Below are 22200 nucleotides of genomic sequence, written 5' to 3'. Positions count from 1 at the left end.
TAGTTTTATCACTTTTAAAAGTTATTATTTTATATGTAAAGCAACTATATTTGAGAGGTCTAGAAAATGATAAGAACAGTAAGGTGATGGTACATAATATCACACATACCGTCTTCACTAAATCTGGTGTTTTTTTAAAGTGCACCAAGCTATGCAGTGACTCTGTACTAGATAATCACTCACACGTGTTCCTACAGCTTCCTGTATTCATCTTCATCATCACTGGCAGCTCATACTGAAAAACTGGCACACTAAGCTGGGAGGGATGTGGGAGGTTTAGCATTTCTGGGCAATATAGTAGCAAAAGCGAAACAAAGTCTGAGTGCAGAAACTAAATACAATATTCACAAAGGAACATATGCTTTGATTTGTTATGATGAACACAACTCTATGAGAATAAATGTAGGTGGTGAATTGGGAAATGTATAAATGTTGAAGGACCCAGATGACAGCCATTCATCACTACATTATCTGCACAGTTAACTGAATCAAATCATAGAAAGACTGAGAAGAAGCCTGACTGTTGACTAATGCTTCTGAATCTTCAAGTTGGTTAAACTTTTGAGACACAGAGAATTTAAGGAAAGACCTTATTCAAAAATGTAAATCCTGTTCAATATAACAGTTTTTCCTATTCATTGGAAATGTGAATTTAAATCAGTAGTCACAAAGTCCTCCCCTCTGCCATATATCTTCCTGACTTCAATTTAATGTGTGCTTGCATAGTCAAATATGGCCGGGTTAAGTTTCAATGGTCATGTGCCAAAGAAGCAATGAAATTTAATGCCTTTGACATTACACCATATTTAAAGACATTTAGCAAGACATGAAGGACATACTTCTCCTTTTACCTTTTGTAGAAGAAAGTCATAAAGCTTTAAAACAAAGGAAAGTAAATGACAGAATGTACAATACTGGGTAAACTATTACAGTAACACTTTACAATAAGGTTGTATTAGTAAACATTATTAAATGCATTAACTAACATGAACAAACAATGAACAATCAATGAACTTATCAGGTGGGAAAAGGTGACAAAGACACAAGCATTCTTATCATATATGTATAAATATCCATTTACTACTGTGAACAAATACAACCTTTTGTAAAGTGTTACAGAAATTTGTATTTCAAAGTGATTTAGTTAAGAGTGTTTGATTTAGTGTTTGATTAACACGAGTGATAGACAGGAGCAAAATTAGGTAACATCCCCTTTGAGACCAAAGTCCAGATTTTAGCTGTTTACTTTCTCTTAAGACCTAAATTGTCGTGTTTATGAGGATATTTGGGAAAGCCATAAATTTTAACGCACATGTGTGTGTGTATTTAAGGCTAACACAGCAGCAAAAAATACTCACAAGGTCAATGAAAAGCGGATGCGCGGCTTGCACAGTCCTCTCACACAGAAACAGCGCGCACATATAGCACTGTTGTTTGTGTTTCAAAGGCTTAAAATCTTTTTATTTAACACTGTGGTGCTTAAATACATTTACAAATGTTAAGCTTTTGTGACCATGTGCACAGCAACGTGGGCGCGTAACCTCGAATAAGAAAATACTACGAGTTAATTGTGTGTGCTCAATCTGCACACAGACTGCTTAAACTTCGGCAGAAAATAAGGTGACTATAAATTGTAAAACATAACAATAGCTGGACATGATTTTTATAATTTCATTTAATGCTACCCTGTCGACCCACCTTCAACCATCATTTTCAAAAACTCATCGAATCTAGACGAATGACCTATTTTGGATCAAAAACTGCAAATTTCGCCGAAAGGTGACAAGTTTGCAGCCCTGTTGGATACGTTCGACAAAGGACAGTTGCAATACTAAGCAAAATGTAGAGCATCTCTCTTTACATGTTTCTTAAGGAGAGCTCCAGGTATCTCCCATGCTGCTGACAGACCGTTCAAAGGAAAGGCAAAAGAAAAGAACTAATTAACCAGTTAATAAATGTGTGGGCATTTCTGTCAGTGCTGTGAGCACACTGTTGGCTATTTACATAACCTTTTGAGGAGTCTGTGAATTTTCATTTTCTCTCTACGCTGAATAAAACATTCCTAATTTGACTGATGAATGTTGTGACTGCTTAATGGTAGCGCTGTCCTTGGAAAAGAGACCGACTCAGCGTGTCTGTCCCTGTATTTTAATGAATCTGGGGAAACGTGCAGCCTGTAACACACAAATACATGCACAATATCTGTGTATTAGATCTCGAAAACAAAACCTATTCATTACTTTAAATCACATTTGATTAAATTCATTTTTATGCTTTTAATCTTTAATCATTACCATCTGGTAAGGCTACTGTCAGTCTGTAACAAAATTATGTGATTTAGTACAAAGTTCTTTTGTATTTCTAACTCAAAGTGCAAGTCTATTATGGCACAGATTTTATGCCATTGTCAAGGAGCCTGTAAATGAACAGTCTTTTGATATACATTGATTACATTTCTAAAGCTCACATTGCACATGTGCATTGCACAGTGGGTAAAAAGCTACACTTTTTATTAAAACTTTTCAACTAACAATCAATCTGTATTTGACCAAATCAGCAGAGGTTTTATCAGATTAGATAAAAGGACTTCAATGGTTTTTTGGTGGTCTGGTTCCATGTGTAGAGTCTGACAAGGTAACATCACAATAGTCTTTTTAATAACCAAAATCTTTTTAGAAGTACATTTCTTTAAGACTGAATAATGATCAATGCCATATATTCACCTTCAAATCTTTAAAAGAAGAAAAAATAAACAGTTTGAAATCCTGACCTTCAGCTATGGTCATCTTTGAAACCAACTTATGATGAGTCACAAAATACAATCTTTTATAAGTACTTAACTGAACCAATGATTTAACGCAATGGTTAGGTTGTATAAGCCCCAGCGGTAATTCAAGGGACACAAGCTTTAGACTACATCTTTCATAGTATAATATCAATTCAATGTCTTTAGCAAAACGAAACACTGTACTTTGAACAATAAAAAAATACAAAAAAATCTCCTGAGCAATCATCTGAGGTCACGGCAAATAACATGCAATGATTTTGCTTCATTAAAAATCCATGTAGGGTGCCTACTACTGCCTATAGTAGATATGTACAGACTTGCTGCATTATAAGGCAGTATCTGAAATAAAATTAGATATTTTAAGTGACATCTATCACTTCATCCATGGATTTTCCACTGAAATTGTGGCAATGCCTTATGAGATGGCTTTCTCTGCCAAGAAAAGTCTTCCTTTAGACTAACTGCAAAAATCACAGTTTCGATTCCCAGGCAAAACACGCATACTAATAAAATGTATAGGTTGAAGTTAGTGGACGACTGATATGGGTTTTTTATGGCAAATGCAGACATCAATATTAAGAAACCTGTATGGCCAATGTGTAAAGAATAATTGACGACAGGTCAATGAATTATTCGAAAATAATGCACACCCAAGGCAGTAATGTGGCACGACACGAAGCGGATCTGACTCACTGTACTGTTTGAATAAGTGTGAACCAGTGTGTTGTTGTGTGTGACACAACATAACATCATGTAGAGAAGTAAATAATCATTGGTCATTTTACTGTCTGTCAGACCTTGGCTTTACATTGAGTGACACTGAGTGTCTTTTCTTTACAAACAACAAATTTAAGTAATAGAGAAATTTATTGGCTGATCGAAAAGATTTATCGGCCGATGCAGATAATAAAAAGCCAAATATTGGCAGATATAATGCAATATATCGGCCTATCACTACTTGTAATGCACTTAAAGTCATTTTGATTAAAGGGCCCATATTTCGTGGCTAAACAGAATATTACTTTGGGTATATGGTGTAATACAATGTGTCTGTGTGGTTTATGGTTCAAAAACGCATTGTTTTCCACATACCTTACATTTTTGTGGCACCTCTAAGTTCTGCCCATCTATAACAGGTCGTTGTGAGAAAGTCTTATAAGATAAATAAAATAACACTGTAACAGTGTTTGAAAAAGCACTCGAAGCCAGCTACCAGGTTGCTGAGTTGGTTAGAGTAGCATGTGTCACTGTCATCAATTCCAGCCAGGATATCATTTGTGTTCATCAAAACAAGATCAAGTTTAACATTAAATGTGAATACTACGTTTAATACAGTACAATAATGATTATTGTGAAAGTGGTGTGCCGTATGTTTTTTAACTCATCAAAAAGATTGGGAAACACTGCGTTAGGTAAGTGCAAGACATGTAGCATCAGTACTAGACATGCTAATGAGGAAAGAAAGTGTGAAGACACCAGCATGCCTACATCCTTATTACTGAGAAACTATGTATCCTAATTACTCAGAGAAACACGTAAACAATAGTACAGACAGACATATGCATTGTGTGGTGTTGTCATCATTAAAGTCTTATTACATCACATAAAAAGGTGTGTTTGGTACGCAGGAAACTGTAAACTATTACAAACTTCAGTTTTTAGAACAAATGTTGAATCACACAGTGTGGTAACTGTAGAGACAAAGATGTTTGCTCAAATATGATGCTATTTAATGTAACTATGTGAGTGGTCCACTGGGGATTTGAGCAGCATCCAGTCACAGCGGACAGCTGCAGCCGAAGTGTGTACATTCATAGAAAATAATGGGTTGGATTTTTAGATACATTGTGCTTCTGGCCCGGTGTTCAACCTTCTATGACAGATGCCTTGCCAAATGATCTACGCAAAAGACAACCTTTCCAGACACTATGGGCGGTGTCCTGGACAAGGATAAGACTAGCCCTAGAATAATATTAAACTTAGAGCCGTCCAAACTAGTGATGCACCGAAATGCAAATTCTGGGCCGAAACCGAAAACTTAGGCTTCACTTGGCCGAAAACCGAAACGGCCTGTGTTTTCTTTTTTTTTTTGGTGGCCGAAATTTCTGTGCACCCCTAGTCCAAAAAAGGTTTTTACGAAGGCATGTTTGTTAAAACTAGTTATATTTCCTAATTAAACTAAGGTCTAGTCCTGATTTAAGCTAATCCCTGTCCGGAAAGTCACAATATAACTTTAGTAACTTTACTGTTACAGTATCCACTTCAAATTCTGGGTGCAAAGTTTGCTTTCCTGTTCATTAACTAATTATTCTATAAGCATTAAACATGTTTTGACCAATGATAAATCTCATACAGTATCATATATTGTATATGTGGCTTGTGTGCCCTATTATCATCAATCATATATGCAGCCAAAGATTTTATGAGATAGAACACTAAATTGATTACAAGAACATAAAATTATTTTCAAAAATCTAGTGACTTTTTAATCTCAAAATGCACCATATTGATTTATTGACCTTAAAATGCACAAAGTGACTGATTTTGTTGAGTCTAAATGTTAATTTGGGGCATATAGTAAGTGATGACAAAAAAGTTTCACGACAAGAATGCGATTAATCACGATTAAATCACACAAAAAGAGTGTAATTAATTAGATTTAAAAAAATATATATCGATTGACAGCACTAATTAAAACCCAATAAATATTTGGATCACAAGCTTTGTAATATTCACATTCAAAAAGGACAAAATAGAGAAATATAAAGGTTAGTTTCAAGTAAACTTTGTAATTACCAATCAAAGCACTATTTCACAAGGCAGATGGTGCCATAAGAATTTATGTAATCCCGTTAATCATAACCTTCAGTAACATTTTTTCTAAAATATCTAACACCCACATAAATCATAAATAAGAAAGAACGAATGCTGATGATTCCGGTAGCTCGATTGGTAAAGCACTGCATTAGCAACGCGGAAGTCATGGGTTCAATCCCCAGGGAATATAAACAAAATGCACTGCAAGTATTTTTTGAATAAAAGCCTCTGCCAAAGGCATAAATGTAAATGTAATGATGATGATGAAAAACAAGAACGCCTTACATCCCTACCAGGGAAAGAGTATTGGCATTAGAGTGTCTTAAGTGAACCTGTACAGTATGTGTATAGTTTGTCTTCATTCATTAATTATTAGAACATGATGAGTCAACATCCTCCATTAGCTTGCACTGACACTGTGTCCTCGCATTCACCATTTCCATATTCATAGCTAACCATCTTCACTACACACAAGCAGCAAAACAATATGCTGAACTCACACTGTTTAATGATCAAAGGTTTAGCTATTTTACACATCACCTATTCAGCTCTATTCAGTATTAAAATGCCAGCGATTTCTTGTTTTCCCACTCTTTTACTATCAATTAATGAGCACTACACAAAGACAAATGACAATGCATCAATTCCCAAAAGCTTTGACTACGGCCATCTATTTAAGATACATCAAATGGTAATTATACCCCAAATCTCTGCTGGCTATGACAAGGTGAATGTTTTAAAAGGTGAATGTTGTTAACAGAGAGAGGGAACGGTGCCTATGCCAGAATCTATAGTTTCAATTACCAGGCAAGACGAAGGAGCAGAGCCAACAGGAAAGGCTTCACTGAGAGGCAATTATTCGTCAAGAACATGGACAGGGGGTAAACAACCAGGCCTGAATGTCAAAAGACAAGAGATGGAGAGAGTGAGAGATGAGGGAAGGTAGGGACAGGACAGAGAATGAGAGAGAGAGAGAGAGACACAGAGAGAGAGAGAGAGAGAGAGAGAGAGAGAGAGAGAGAGAGAGAGAGAGAGAGAGAGAGAGAGCGAAAGTGAAACAAAGACCCGGTTTACTTTAGAGCATTTGCGTTTATAAATGAAAACGATCCTCGTTTATACTGGCATTTTAAAATGAATCTTCATCCACACTATAGACCAATTTAGAGTAGACGTCACAGTTACGTCACTGCAAGCTGCGCGCGCAATGCGGTTGCAGAAAAACAGTGGAAATGAATTAGACACGAGTGAAAAGAGCAAGATAACTCACTGGAAAATGTCCGGTTGTGCTGTTAAGTGTCAGAATAAGAATGCCAAAAAAGATGGCTTTCATTTTTATAGAATACCATCGTCAAAGACATCATTTGAAGATAAACGTAGGTGTTTATGATTACAATAAGCCCTTAAACGGACAGAAAGGAGCAAGGAAATCATCTGGAAATCTGTTAATAATTAGAATAGAAAATAACTAGAGAAGATGTCCGGTGTTCTGTCGAAGTCTGTTCCCTCCATGTGTTTCTTATAGCGTTTTTATCATGTTACAACTAGAATTTATTAAGGAAGTAATAATAAAAAAACAGTAAAAATATGAAATATTTAATAAACGCTATTATATATAATACATGATAGTATTGCTTTTACATGTACTTTAGCGATTCAGACTGTAAAAATATTTGATTTAGCAAAAAAGAACAATACATATACATTACATACATGTATCAGTAGCCAAACCATTTAAACTTTTGATCTATCTAAAAAAATAAACGTAATGTGATTAAAACGCTATAAGAAACATTGCACTAAAGGGAAACATAAAGGAATCAGACTTCGACAGAACACCGGATCCATAAAAATCACGGTTTAATGCTAAAACACTTCACAACCCTACTGCGGAGCAGTCACTTTCTGCAACCAGTTTGGCTCCGCCCACAAAAAACGTCATCTCTGTTTGCAAACACGAAATTGGTCTATACACGACCATAAATGCATGAAACATGACCTATCACGTAACTGGGCATGCGCATAAAAGTGTAAAATAACTTATTACTCTAATAATAGCTTACCTTTGCGCATTTATGCAGCCTAGGGGTGTGCGATATTGACAAACATTCATACCTGCATCCTTTGCCGGCAACTACAACAGACACTATTTTTGAACCTATAAAAGTGTGTTTGGGAAAGTCTTATATTGTTCTAGCTCCCCCCTACAACATATTAATATGATTAATAGGTTAATGTTGATTTTATAAACCAAACAGAAAGGTCTTTATGATTTAAAAAGGAAACATTCAAGGGAACAGTACTAAACAGTAGCGAACTTGAAGCAAAAAGAAATTTCTCCAAAAGCAAACTTCAATTAAACATAAAAAGAGTTGAAGTACAGCTTAACCCTACAGAAATGCTTATTGCTTTAATGTAGGGAGTTCCACTTCAGCCATTTCACGCTGTTATATTTATAATAGTTCATTGTTTTGACTGTATTTTTCAGAAAAACACCCAATAACTTATCTTCCGTTACCTGTCGCTGTTCAGTGCGTTTTCCCTCACACGCGTTCTCTGACAAAAAAGCGTGGCCGGCTAAAGTATTAAAAATTCATATAACGTTAATTTTTAAAAGTGTGCGAGGTCCGTGCACGTCCTCCGCAAGCAATACAGAAATAGCAAAAAGCGCAATATGGAGTTTCAAATAACTTTCTTAATAAGCTAATAATCTAAATTTAAACAAAACATAAACTACAAAAATATTCAAACATAAAAATAAAACAGAAATTATCTATAAGAATACATGTTAAAACAATCTGATATAGCGTTTATAATAGCTGGTTCAAAGATGTGTACTATTTTTTGCAAAACCTCCATTGCAAACCTCCCATTTACCAGAATAAAAATAATTTTTACTTTGAAAATGATGCACTGTCACGTTAACTTCAGCTGTTCGTTTACATAAGACTCTGTCTACGTTCATTTACACTGCAACGCAACCCCGGAGTTCTCAAACTAAAACAGGGTCTTCAGCGTTTTAAAAAGTAAACGCATTAATGTAAACATAGCCAAAGAGAGAGAGAGAGAGAGAGAGAGAGAGAGAGACAAAGAGAGAAAAAAGAGAGAGAGAGGGACAAAGAGAGAGAGAGAGAAAGACAAAGTACACTTGGTATTAAGATGTGTTTTCACTTTGGTATTAAGCTGTTTACACTTGGTATTAAGATGTGTTTGTAGACGAGAAAGACACATTACATTTACACCTGGTATTTAAATCCGTCTCTTTTGTCCACTTTCGACCGCTTCTGTCCTGAATACTGTGAGGGGGTGGTCTGTGAGACGGTGGGCGAGTCTCTCTGCTATCATTCAAACCCGAGCGGGAGTAATTATGAGTTTATATGGACGCAAACTAATATTATGTCGGAGTCCACTGCTTGTTTAGCAAGTAAACATGCTGTACAGAGTTTTATACATGTGTATGTAAGAGCTTTCTCTGAATTTTCAGCGCAATTGATGAAATAGGATTGCGCAACTTCCACACGCTTTCAAAACGAAACTACGGAGATCAGACGCTTTAGTTTTATCAATGAAAGGCTAAAAATAGCATTGTTCACCGTATGTTCACGCCAGAAGTCAAAAAAGACGTAAAACTTGTGTTTAATACCTCAGATTAGATAAATGGGCGGAGAGAAGGCGGTCGTGTGTGGCTGTTCGAACACATTCAACCACATATGCGTTCCGCAACCCCAAAGAGATTCGATCGAAAGTGGTTTCGACTACCTCTGGATGTGTTTGAAAGTGGTCGAAAGTGGACGAGCTCAAAACGTTTTGAGCACCGTTTACACCTGGCATTAACGTCGTCCACTTGTGATCTGATCGACGAAAAAGCATGTTAATGCCAAGTGTAAAAAGCCTCAAAGAGAGAGAGAGAGAGAGAGAGAGAGAGAGAGAGAGAGAAAGACAAAGAAAGAGAGTGAAAGTGTATGGCTGTTTCTCAACGCAAAGAACGGACTTGTGTTCTCGTGGAGACTGGTCTTGCCAGGCGACCTCGGAAGAACGAACTCAGAAGGTCGCAAGAACACAGAACGCACTTGTGAGAATTGAGATGTGTCCGATCTTCCTGTTGGTCACGTGACCTTCCCAGAAGTCTGCACTCGATGCATCCTCGATATCAAGAACTCATCCGGGTATTTTCATGCGTCCTCTGTACTTGTGTTCTTGAGAATTGGAATTAATCTTCAACTGTTAATGATGACGTAGAGTGAGAACACAAGAACGCAAGATCGCTGAAGAACGCATATTGAGAAACAGCCTGTGTGTGTGTGTACCTGGTAATTATCACGTTGTGGGGACCAATTGTCCCCACAAAGATAGGAATACAAGTGTTTTTGTGACCTTGTGGGGACATTTTGATGTCCCCATGAGGAAACAAGCTTATAAATCAAACAGAATGATGTTTCTTGAGAATGTGAAGTATCAGAACGTTTTGTGTGATGGTTGGGGTTAGGGAATGGGGTAGGTAAGGGGAATAGAATATACAGTTTGTACAGTATAAATGCATTACGTCTATGGAATGTCCCCACAAAACATGGAAACCAGAATGTGCGTGTGTGTGCGTGTGTGTGCGTGCGCGTGCGTGCGTGCGTGTGCGAGAGAGAGAGAGAGAGAGAGAGAGAGAGAGAGAGAGAGAGAGAGAGAGAGACCTGAAGAGAGAGAGACCTGAAGAGAGAGAAAGAACCTGGATCAAGGCAAAAATAAGGAGAGGGTTATTTGAGTATGAAAAATACATCACTGCCTGTTTTGTCACATTGATTAAATTTTTTAAGGGGTCTGCGATAAACATTGCATAATGCAACAACTTTGCTCTCATAAACTAAAACACTTTAATGTAAAACTTTAAATTATAAAAAATTTAAACCGTGAAAAAAAAATCACAGGACTAATGGATTTTCTGAGTTTTCTAGTGCTTTTGTTTTTCAAAGTGGTGTCTTTACTACTTCAGTACTCATTGCTGAAAAGAGTATCACTCTTAAGGGAATGCAAGCATGGATGTCTTCCTATTAATATTTAATAGTATTACTTATCAAAAGCCTTGACTTCTGTAAAACACCTTTATTGCCTTTAAACGGTTTTAGCCTTTCATTTCAAATCAACACAAAGCAGCATCATGTGGATTTGTTTGATGGCAGAAGAATGTTGGGTCGTCTACTTGAAGGCCATTTTCTGATGCAATTCAATAGATTCTAAAACACTGGGAGTTACTGCCCAATGTCTATGAGTTTTAGCACTCTAAAAGCAGAGACTAAAGCTGATTGGAGAAAACCACAAGTCCCGGACAGCCACTCCTGATAGCAAATACAATCCAAATTGAATCATCCTGAAATCTCCAAGCACTCCAAAATAATTAAATTCTCAGTGGAAAGAGAGGAATGGCATTATAATTAAACTCACTTGTTTTTGTTTCTCTCCCATCGTTTGCAGGCCCTGTAAATGAATGCACGGCTAACCGTCAAGAGGATTAGATTGAGGAATTAATTCCTGCTAAAAATGCATTTTATCCACCTTGTCTAAATCCTGCATGTAGAGTTTCCACCTCTGTGAAGCCATGTCGTGCAGTAGAAGAACTAGAGGATTTGTTGAACACACAATTCTAAGACTAGTATGCTTGTCATTCTGTCACCAACACATAGGGACTTAAAAACAGACAAACAATCCCCTAAAAGGCATGGCTTAGAATTTAGAAATCAATCTAACGCAGATCAACCTGCATGTTTATGTGAGGCTGCTTTGAGTAACCTAACTGTAGTATTTAATGCACACCTAATGCAATTTTTCTGTTCCCAACGCTGTACTAGCATACCCAAATCAATTTATCAAACAGATAGCATTTAACATACAAGTTGAATCAGGTTTAATTTCAGCGAATTAATTAACCTATCAATGTTAACACAAAAGGGCAGACAATAGCCAGTTTAACACATAAAAACCATTAAATTGACCTTTTCCAGTAAATGTTCACAAATGCAACAGTCTTCGGTCTTTTATCTGTATCGTCTTCATTTACATATATGCTGATCATACATGTGATGTCATTTGCTGGATAACATCTTTAAACAATTAAATTCTCAAAAGTATAATAATTTCTTCATCTGCTCAGATAGAGAAAAGATTTAGTGTCTGTCCACTATTACACCATTTTTTTTCCACAAATTTGATAATCAAAAAATGTTCAACTTCTGCATCACAGGGTTACAACTAAATGTGTGAGTATCAGATGATGTTATCAGCAGATTTACTGCCCAAATCCCATACACTATTAAAGAGCACCTATTGTCCGATTCATGTTTTAAAATTTCCTTTGGTGTGTAAGTGTGTATTAGTACATGTTAACGATATGCAAAAGGTACAAACCCCAAAGTAAACGATGACGCGAGTTATCGTCTCCAACGTAAATCTCTTTTCTTGGACTACAACAAACACATGGATTACAGGTAACGGTTTACTTCCTGGCATTGGTTATGTAGACAAGACCGACATTATCAGAATTTCTCCCGCTTCGGACAGGCTTACAGCCTGTAAGTTAACTCCTGTTAGCAACTGAATCTTTCACACATGGTAAGGAGCGTCACATTTCCGGCTGACGTCAGAGGTATTCAGGCCAATCACACTAGGGATGCACCGATAGGATTTTTTGGGCCGATACCGATACAGATTTAAACAGACAACTTCTGGCCGATGCCGATACCGATGCCGATACCGATATTAAACACTTGTATACAATACTATACAGTTGGTCTATTAGCGAGTTTATTTTTGCATAAAATTATTTTTACTGAACATGGATTGGATCTAATTAACATTCAACTGACCAACATAATAAGAGAGGCACAAATTAAGCTAAAACAAATATAAGAAGACAGCATGACAACCTTCAAATATGGTTTTTGCTATTCAGCATTTATTTTATTAACAACATTAACTAATTTTTTTTTTTACATATAATGGATTTCTTTATGCAGTTAATTAATAAACAATCGGTATCGGCCTTTCTCGTGCTATTGCCGATATGCCGATGGTTTCAAATTCCTCAAAAATCGGCCGATAAATATCGGCGGCCGATACATCGGTGCATCACTAAACCACACAAACACATTATATTATACCAAATACACAAAATAACATAGGTGCTCTTTAAACCATTATAGAGTGCCACAGGTATGACGTATTTTTGTAGGCCAAGTTTGCAGGACACTTGATTCTCTCGCCAGAGAGACAATACATTTTTCCCATTGATTTTTAGATTACCATAGATTATTTTAGATTTTAAAATAGGCGTTTGTGTTTAACAAGTTTATGACACTTACACATTCAACAAGTATATTTTTCTTGAATGAACAAAACTTTTGAATTTTGAAATTTACTAGAAAAAAAATTTGACATAAGAACTCGTAAAAGTTGGCCTATAAAAATACATCATCCCTGCAGCACTGTATTTATGTGACTGAAAAAGCATCAAAACACCGTCACCGTTACAAAGGATTGTATATTAATAACGATCTCTGCTTTTCAGCAGTATTTCTGCTCCCTGCTATATTTTCCCTTCCAAAGCTCCAGACTTTGCAAAAATAAATGGTGAAGGACATGTGACATGATGTAAAATCACATCTTGCCATCTTTCACCATAGCAATATGAGTTAATAAGTATACGCGAGGAAGATCAACGCCTCCCTCTCACCTCAGGAGAGGAGAACAAAAGATACAAACTAAAATGAAGGCAATCATCTCAGATAAATACAGTCTTTAGCTTGTCAATGTCCTCATAAGAGAGGCCTGCAGTTATAGATATTTTTATCAGGGCAAACCCACAAGTACAATAACAGACACACACACACTCAGATCAGATATCTGACAACAACTGAACACGAGCACAGATACACACTAATATTGTCTGCCGTGGCTTTCATGCGTTTCTTAATACTTATTTAGATACCAATTCTAAATAGGGTTGTAGACTTTGACTCATAGCTAGACAGAAAAAATCTTTCAAAAACAACTTAGATAAACCACTTCATAAAGTAGATGGTAACGTAAAGGAAAACAATGGCAATGGTGCTCAGCAAAAATATTTACTTGTGCTTTCAGATTTATGCACATGTTAGAGTATGCGGATGGTGTCACACTTTGACTTACGGTTTTCGCAGCTGTGATGATGTACTGAAGGACCATTTCCCTTTTTGTGCTCAGGTCTTTCTCCCTGAGTGGGGCTTTCTTCTCCTCATTAAGATTCATATCCTCCTGAAAACACAAACCACAAGGAGGAAAAAGAAGCAAGTTAAAAGAAAAACCAAGTTTCTCAATACAAAACTCTATAATGTAACCTTTTGTATGAGAATCACGATCATCAATGATGAGACCTTAGAAAGGGAGATTTTAGGGAATCACAAATTAGACACTGATTTATACACAAGAGAAATTTGGAAAAATACTTTAGAATGTTTTTTGGAATCCAATTTACACCGCAGATAATAACAAAGTTCTTCTTAAGTTTTAGTGTTCATATCATAGACGTAAAAAGATGGATGATGTCTGTGACATCACTCAAGTTGCCATGCCCTTATTTATGCAGAACTTAAAGGCTTAATAAAATTTAAACGGATTTGTTACAAAAATATTTTTAGCCCCTCACAAAATTAGATATATAGACCAAAATCTTATAGATGTGGGCTGTAAACTTATTTCTGCTGTAAAGTTGCCCATTTTAACATGGAGGTCTTTGGGAATTGACTCCCTTTTGGAGCCTCTAGTGGCCAATCGATGAATTGCACTTTAAGTCACTTCTGTATTCATGAATATCAGTCATGTGACCTTTTACATCATTCCAGTTGTCTGCCGCCATTTTGAGTACCTGCAGAGTACCAGTAAGATACTGACAAGCTTTGGCTAGCTTGCTAAGATTTACGGATTTCTTATCTTTTACTGTCTATGATTCTTACGGATACAGGAAATGGCTACAAAAAAAAAAAACATTTCGCACCTCGAATGTCATGAAAAGAAATGCTACCTTAAAAAAAATCTTGGTTAGGGTGTGATGCCTACTGGATCCCTGATGCGTTCTTCCAGACGCTGTCCGCTCCTACCAAACTACCACTATTTTTACAACACTAAGAAGGCACGACACAACATGAAACTTTGCTTGAAGTATCACCTGGATCTCTACACATTGAATTGAGAACAATGTTTGTGTACACAGAGTTTACTAAAAAGAAGGGTTTTGAACAACTGACTTTGGCTGTTATGATGTCAGCTCACCATCTTTGCCAGACATAAAGAATCGATTTCCAAATGCGAATGGATGAATCTCATATAAGGCTCCTTTTTCAACTAGAAGGTCAATATTGTTTTTCACTTGGATAATTCGTTGTTTTGTCACATGCTTTTATATGGAACTATGCTTTAGGAGCTATCCATCTTTACTCTCCTCCCTCCTTACGTCGCATTCGGAGATCGATACATCTTGACTGGCAAGATGACGGCAGGCGGACCCCAAAATAATCAGTCAGTTGTTTAAAACCTTAATTTTTAGTAAACTCTGTGTATACAAACAATGTTCTCAATGCTTGAGTTCATGTGTAGAGACACAGGTGATACTTTGAGCAAAGTATTATGCTGTATCGAGCCTTTTTAGTGTTGTAAAAATAGCGATTTTGATGCTCACAACATATTGACACATTCTAGTTCTTTTGCGACCACTTCAGGTACTCAAAATGACGGAAGACAAGTTTGAGATGTGAGTGACGTCAGCTGATATTCATGAATTGGCTTCATCTGAGAGATCGGTAGGTTGCCCCTCGGTTTATATTGATCAACCAGAGCCAACAAAAAAGATACCAACCTCTACTTAATGTATGCCAGTATCTAATTGCATTTTCCCAAGAAATTAGTAAGTGCTTTGGATTTATGTTTTTCATATAATAAGGTATTTTATCACAGAAAACGATTAAATTATAATAATTAACGAAGCACAAGACAAACTTGTCACATGTTCGGCCATTATAAACATATTGTTTATGTGGACACATTAGTCAATTTGTCTTTATTTTCCACAAATGTTTTTAAAAATGACAATTAAACCCAAGACTGGCTAATTAAACCATAAATGATTTTCTAAATATTAAAAATGAACACACAGTAAAACTGAAATGAGCATGTTAATAAACAAACTTGCTACAGCTTTAGGACAGATACTGGAAGATATATAAAGCAGATATTTTTAGATATATATATTAACTGAAACAACATGTCTAGTGCAGAAGCAAACTAACACAGGGCATTTCTCAAACTCAGTATCTCTGGCAGGGAAAACCAGAGTGCATTTATAGATAGTTTACAACTACAATCAACCGAAAGAGCAAAGTCGTCTCATGGCAAAACAAAGAACAATAAAATCAATACGAGAGAGAGGAAGAACGAGATATTGAGAGGGAGGTGAGAGAGAAAAACAATAATGACTGCAAACAATATTGAGTGTCCTCTGGTCTTATGTCCCTTTTTCCCACAACGCTCTTGCATGCTTGCTTTTCCCGAGATGATAGATCAGCATGCCCGTTTAAGATTTCATTGATGGGCATGCGGTCGTGATGCAGTCTTTGCATGTCACAGAGAGAGAAGGACGTTGGGATAGATCCGGATAGGGCGCACAGCGGAAAGGCATCCATTACCACGGTTGGCCCTGTCACCTCTGCTGGCATGCTCATGTATCCAAACTCGTACTTGCCGTGACTAATGACTGCGTCTCTGCCCACGCTATCCCCACTCTCCCTTTCTACCCAGCAGTGGCTGCTCCTGTCACTCATATCCGAGCTTGGAGACGTTGCTCAACCACTAGCACCACCCCCACTATAAGAGGGGGCACCTACAGGGACCTCCATACGAAAGCATGGAAGATTGTGGAAAGTTTTACAGGAGAATCTGATCAAACATGTTTGTGACAAACGGATAGTTGTGTTCATTTTGTACAGTAATTAAAGTGCAATTGAAGTTAACTTCGACTGCAGCAACAGAACAGTGTGAATATCTAAGCCTAGACACAAATCAAAAGTTTTAAGAGTGAAGTTATTTCAGTTCAGAAAGTAATAAAAGTTTGAATCACTTGTAAACTTCTTGTATAGGCCAACAAAGAAGCCTACAATCACTGCAGTAGACAACATGAAATCTTAAAGATACCAACTTAATAATTTTATAGTTTGGTTATATCTATCATTTTTTGTCAAATAGATCACATAAATGTAATTCATGGCTGTAATGACTGGCACCAACACTACATTAACTTGGAAAAGCCAGTTGAGAAATGGTCCCTTGGTTCTGCCAAGGTTATTTTGTTCAGTACAACAACTTTTAGACTTTTGGTTTCATGCCACAGTTGTCTCTGGCTTGCCCACTGGGGGACTATTGGGATCTATTAAAACAGTATATAGCACCAATTCAATGACTTATACAACAAGCCTTGACACAATGTTCAAACTGTGCAGACAGAAGAGAACTGGCCCATCTAACCAAGCCTGATGTAGCCAAAAAATCTCTGCTTGCGCATTATGGATTTTCGTTCCATAGTTGCCTTTAGTTTGCTCGCTGGGTGCTTACAGATAAAAATATGCTTGCATAGTTTATTGTACTAAATTGTTTTCTGTAAAGCTTCTTTGAAACAATGCACATTGGAAAAAGCACTATAGAAATAAAACTGAAACGTTGTGCATTTAAACTGTCAAAAAATGTCAATACACAAACAAATCCAATTATTTTCTTTGTAGTAGTCATTAATTTTAGCATTTCATATTTCTGCATAAATGTTTTCCAACACATCCATCTTTTGAGTCCTTTGACTTATCCAAGATAACGTGTCATGTTTTTGTTTTGGTTATTCAAATCAGAACAGACACAGATTACTTCATTCAATTTTTTTACAGAAAACAGGAGATTATGAGATGTCTGTGTTTTCCTTCATTTACAACAACAAACTACAGGGCTTGAAAACATTTGCCTTTCACTATACAATGTGTATTTGTGTGTGTGTAAGTGAATCTATAGACACAATGAACCAATCCTTTCATAAATACATTCTGCCTGAGGTCAGTAACCTTAAAAAATCCATTTAATTAAGAAAATTTTAATTTTTTTGACACAATAGCAAATAAACCTCTAATGATTATTGTGGTTGAAAGGTTGAAGAATGTCATTGTGTAAGAAAGATAATTTGCAAGTTCACTACTCATACTGGTATAAATTTCAAATATATTAGATATTTACTTCCATAGTAGTAAAAACAAATACTATGGAAGTATTGTGATAAATGATGTTGAAGATATTTTTATAAAATATGATAAGTACAAATTTGGCGGTTTATATTTAATTCCAAATGATTCCAATGGAAGTTGGTTTCCACCAACTCTGTGCTTTTCACAGACCTGCCAACCTCGAATTTTTTTTTGAGTACCATCAGCCGAAGGGATAGAACACAGATTTTTAATATATTATTTAACACGCATGCACAAACAAAGTTTTTCCAAAGTTTAGCAGGTCTGCACAAACACTGTTAAATAGTAATACTCCTGTTAAATGGTGGGTGATAGTTCACCCACAAATGACATTCTGTCATCATTTACTCACCCTCATATTGTTCCTAACCCTCATGATTTTCTTTCTTCTGCGAAACACAAATTAAATTATTTTGAAAAAGGCAGTGGGGACCAGACACTAATTGGTTACCTACACTCTTGTAAATAACTTATTTTGTGTTCCACACAATTAGGGCTGTGACGGTTGTCATAACCATCGCACCACCGCAGTGGTGAAGTGCGACCCACGGTGGTGAAATGCGGCCTGCGGTGGTGTTCACGCACAAAGTATGAAAAATAATAAGTACAATCTCGCCCAGCGAAATGTTTTGAGGTTCGTGTGAACGCAAACAGCCAGCAGACTCAGAAATTTGCAAGGGGAGGCAACTGATATCAGTGATGACCCGCTGGCTTGGGTGGCGGAACAATGAGGCAAGATATTCTCTCTTGGTCACTCAAGGTTGTGAAAAAGTATTAAACTGCGCTACCAGTAGACCATCAGAATGCGTTTTCAGCGCAGCTGGAAATATTATAACTCACTCCAAAAAGTTTCCTCACTTGTTGTTTCATAGATGGAAGTACTATAATAAACACACATCTGTAGGCGCCGATCCCTTGGGTGATCCGGGGCTGGGCACAAGGACCCAACGAAATGGCCGAGCACATACATTTAATTGCTTCACATTTACTTCATATATCGCCTCTAAAACCACACAAAAAATGTGACTGTGCCGCTTTCTGCCTCTTCAACGGTTTGAGCGCTCCAGAGTATTTGGCGTTGCTAAGTAACCTAAGCATAGCTTGCCGTTGTGACAGCACCGACCGGTGAAAAAAATAAATCGCTGCCTATGAACACAAACATTTGTTAAGAAACGTATATCTGATCCTTGTTTACATTTTTATATTTCAAAATATGAAGAGTTTCGTTGCAAAATGAGAGGACTCCGTTTTAAAAAAAATTTGTCAAAACATGTTTATTATTATGTTATCATGTTATCGTTTAGTTTTATGGTGCTTCTTAGCTGTATTTTTTAAGTTATGAAAGTTTAAATCAAAACAAACCAACTGCAGTTGAATTGATATTAATTGGAATGCACAACCAAAAAACGAGATTTCTAAAAAAAAAAGAAAAAAAGTGTTATCTCGTTTTAACTCTTCATATATGCATGCATTATATATAAGACCTATATGCATCAATATGCGCAGTACAGCATAGGCGCCAATCACGTGGGTGCCCGAGACACAAGATATTCTCACTATAAAACTTAATAAGGTGGTTTGTATGACGATATCAAGAGCACTTAATTGCAGAGCAGCACATTCAATACGATCTGCTTGTAAAATCATGGTAACTTTTCAATAATGCGAATTTATAAATCAGAAGTAATGTTAGCGCATTTTTCGCATGTTATGAAAGAAGCCCGAAAGACTGTCGACTTCAAATGATTAAGCTAATTTAGTATTTCAACTTTTCTCATCGACCCCGATCCGTTTACCTTAGGGGTAAGACGTTTCGACTCTCAGGAAGTGCAGGTGGAATATCACACAGGATTTTGTGGTTCTGTCCATTGCAGACTCTTAATGATAGGTCATACGACTTGTCAATCACCCCTGCTTTCTATTTGGTGAATGAACCCTGTGCTATGATGGGATGATTGAACATATTCTTCTTTTTCTATTGCTTGCTTTAAGTCTTGCACGCGACAGAAGGGTCACCAGGTTTTTGCATAGTTTAGAGTGAAAAATCGTAACAGGGTACTTTGAGGTCAAAATGCGTACCTGTTACACAAAATATGTAAAGGTTGGCAGGTCTGTTATCATCATTTATCAAAATTTCTTCTTTTTGTGTTCAACAGAAAAAAATAATTCATACAGGTCTAAAACGCCATGAGGGGAGTAAATTAAGATAGGATTTTTATTTTTGGGTGAACGATCACTTCAAGATAGCATTTTTAGATGATTTTGTATAAATGTTAAATAATGTAGTATTTGCCTGCAGTCTGAATTTTTTGCCTGTACTTCAGATGTGTGCACTTACAAAACCTCTCAAACTGCGTGAGAGTAGCACATTAAAGTCTCTTTCGCATCTTCTTTGCTTGAAAATGTAATCTGGCAAGTCCTAAAACATGCAAATAATCAACTTTTTGTCAACTGTCCCAATCATCATCATGCTGGCGCTAGGCTATGGAGCACTCTTTATTGTTTAGCCCTGATATATAGGACACTGTTATATATGTGTATGTTATATAATACATATAATTACAATTTAATAGGTATATGTCTACAATCTTACCATTAGTGATGTGCGATATGGCCTAAAATATATATATCACGGTAATTTCAGTTGTTTGTTGCAGTGGCGATAAAAAAGACCATAAATTATTCTCTTCTGTAAAATATCAGATTAGGTTATGTTTAAGTTGTGTTCCAGCGACTGTGCTGAAAAACATCACACAACATTACACAATAATAATTCAAATCAATTACAAGTTTAAAATGTGAACACAGATTCTGTATTTATTTATACTAGTGCAAACAGGAAAAGTAACAATGTCTTTCGATGTGTTTCAAAATTACAACAGAGTACAACTGCAAATAAATCCTGATAAAGTAACAAACATGTTAAAGTAACCTGATAAAGCAAAGAAGTTCAGTGTGAAACAGTCAATAGTCCTTTCACACATGCAGTCTTTACTGGTAATTTACTGGTAAATTGCAGTTAAAAGGTCATGTGTGAACAGAACCTTTCCGGTAAATCAGTACTCCCAATTTACCAGTAAGACAGGTTGTAAAATTACCAGTAATTTACTAGTAAGTGCTATTTGTGAACGAAAAATATAGGATTACCGACATTTAGAACAGACAACGTCAAACCGCGCTGACAGCTTCGGCCAATCAGGACGTCTTTTTTTTTTACAGATGACGCGTTTACCCCCGCACTGTTTACGGACGTTTCTACACACGTGCTGCTTAAAAGTCGAGCACACCTGAAGTTAACATCCACATTTCTTCACCAAAGTTGTTTCAAACAGCTTACCATCTATTTGCCAAATTGTCGACGTCCTTAGCACACCCTCTGTGAAGCCTAATGTGCAAACGCAGGTTCCGTTTGACGCAATGTTGTCTGGTCCCGAGCAACTTTGCGACTGTCGGCGTTTACCACAGATGTGAAAACAACAAAATACTGACCGTGGATATTAAGTCATCACCCGACATTGTTTACAAATACGACACTGAGCTCACCGGCCGTGCACGCCACAGGTAACTACCGCTTTTTCTCTGAGTTTACTGGTATTTTGATACTGATGTGTGAATGATGTCTTACTGGTTAAAAGACGGAATGTCACTGCATGTGTGAACAGCACATTTTTGTTTTTAATGGTAAATTAATTCTGGTAAATTCATAATAATAACAACAACAAGCACCTCCTCAGTCTCATGTCCGCCTTCCGCAATGTTTGTTTTCACTCCACACGTGAACAAGTGAATTGGGCGCGCACAAACTACCTCATCAACTAGATTTATAATTGTTATCATGAATCGACAGATTTTCATCGCGAGGATAAATTTTGGTGGTATATCGCAAACTATAAGATATTGCCCATCCCTACTTACCATCATTTTCTCGAACAGGGCAAGGATTTCCTTCTCAGATGTGATCTTTGCAGAGAGCTCCTCAAATTCAGAAGGGGTGGACCAGTCACCAGAAGAAGACTGCTTGGCCATATAGGAGAGGTGTGGCCGTTCCTTCTTACTACCAGGGATCCGGATACTAGAAAACCTGTCCAACTAAAAACAAAAGTAATAACTGTAATTATCACATCAGCTTTCATTCATTTATTTAACTGCATTATTATTACTGTGATTGTGAAGACGAGAATAAAGAGCATGTTAGTCTTCAACGGCACATTGTTAGTTAAACATGTATAATGCATAATGAGCATCTATAACATAGGGACAAAACAGTTCCTCAGCTGTCTTAATGTCATAGCCTCATTCGAGTGAAAG

General features: G+C 36.7%; 1 protein-coding gene across 1 annotated transcript in view; it reads right to left on the bottom strand.

Annotated features, from left to right (window-relative positions):
* Window positions 1–22200, bottom strand: part of diaph3 (diaphanous-related formin 3) — a 414251-nt gene that overhangs the window by 365882 nt on the left and 26169 nt on the right. Inside the window, exons 3-4 of the mRNA XM_073811820.1 lie at window positions 21808–21981; window positions 13772–13876 (exon numbers count right to left, since the gene is read on the bottom strand). Coding sequence (XP_073667921.1) covers window positions 13772–13876; window positions 21808–21981 — 279 coding nt within the window. The remainder of the gene's footprint in view (window positions 1–13771; window positions 13877–21807; window positions 21982–22200) is intronic.

The sequence above is a fragment of the Paramisgurnus dabryanus genome, chromosome 14 (genome assembly GCF_030506205.2).
Source record: "Paramisgurnus dabryanus chromosome 14, PD_genome_1.1, whole genome shotgun sequence".
Lineage (NCBI taxonomy): Eukaryota > Metazoa > Chordata > Actinopteri > Cypriniformes > Cobitidae > Paramisgurnus > Paramisgurnus dabryanus.
Note: the sequence above shows the minus strand (reverse complement) of the source record. Positions and strands in the feature narration are given on the sequence as shown.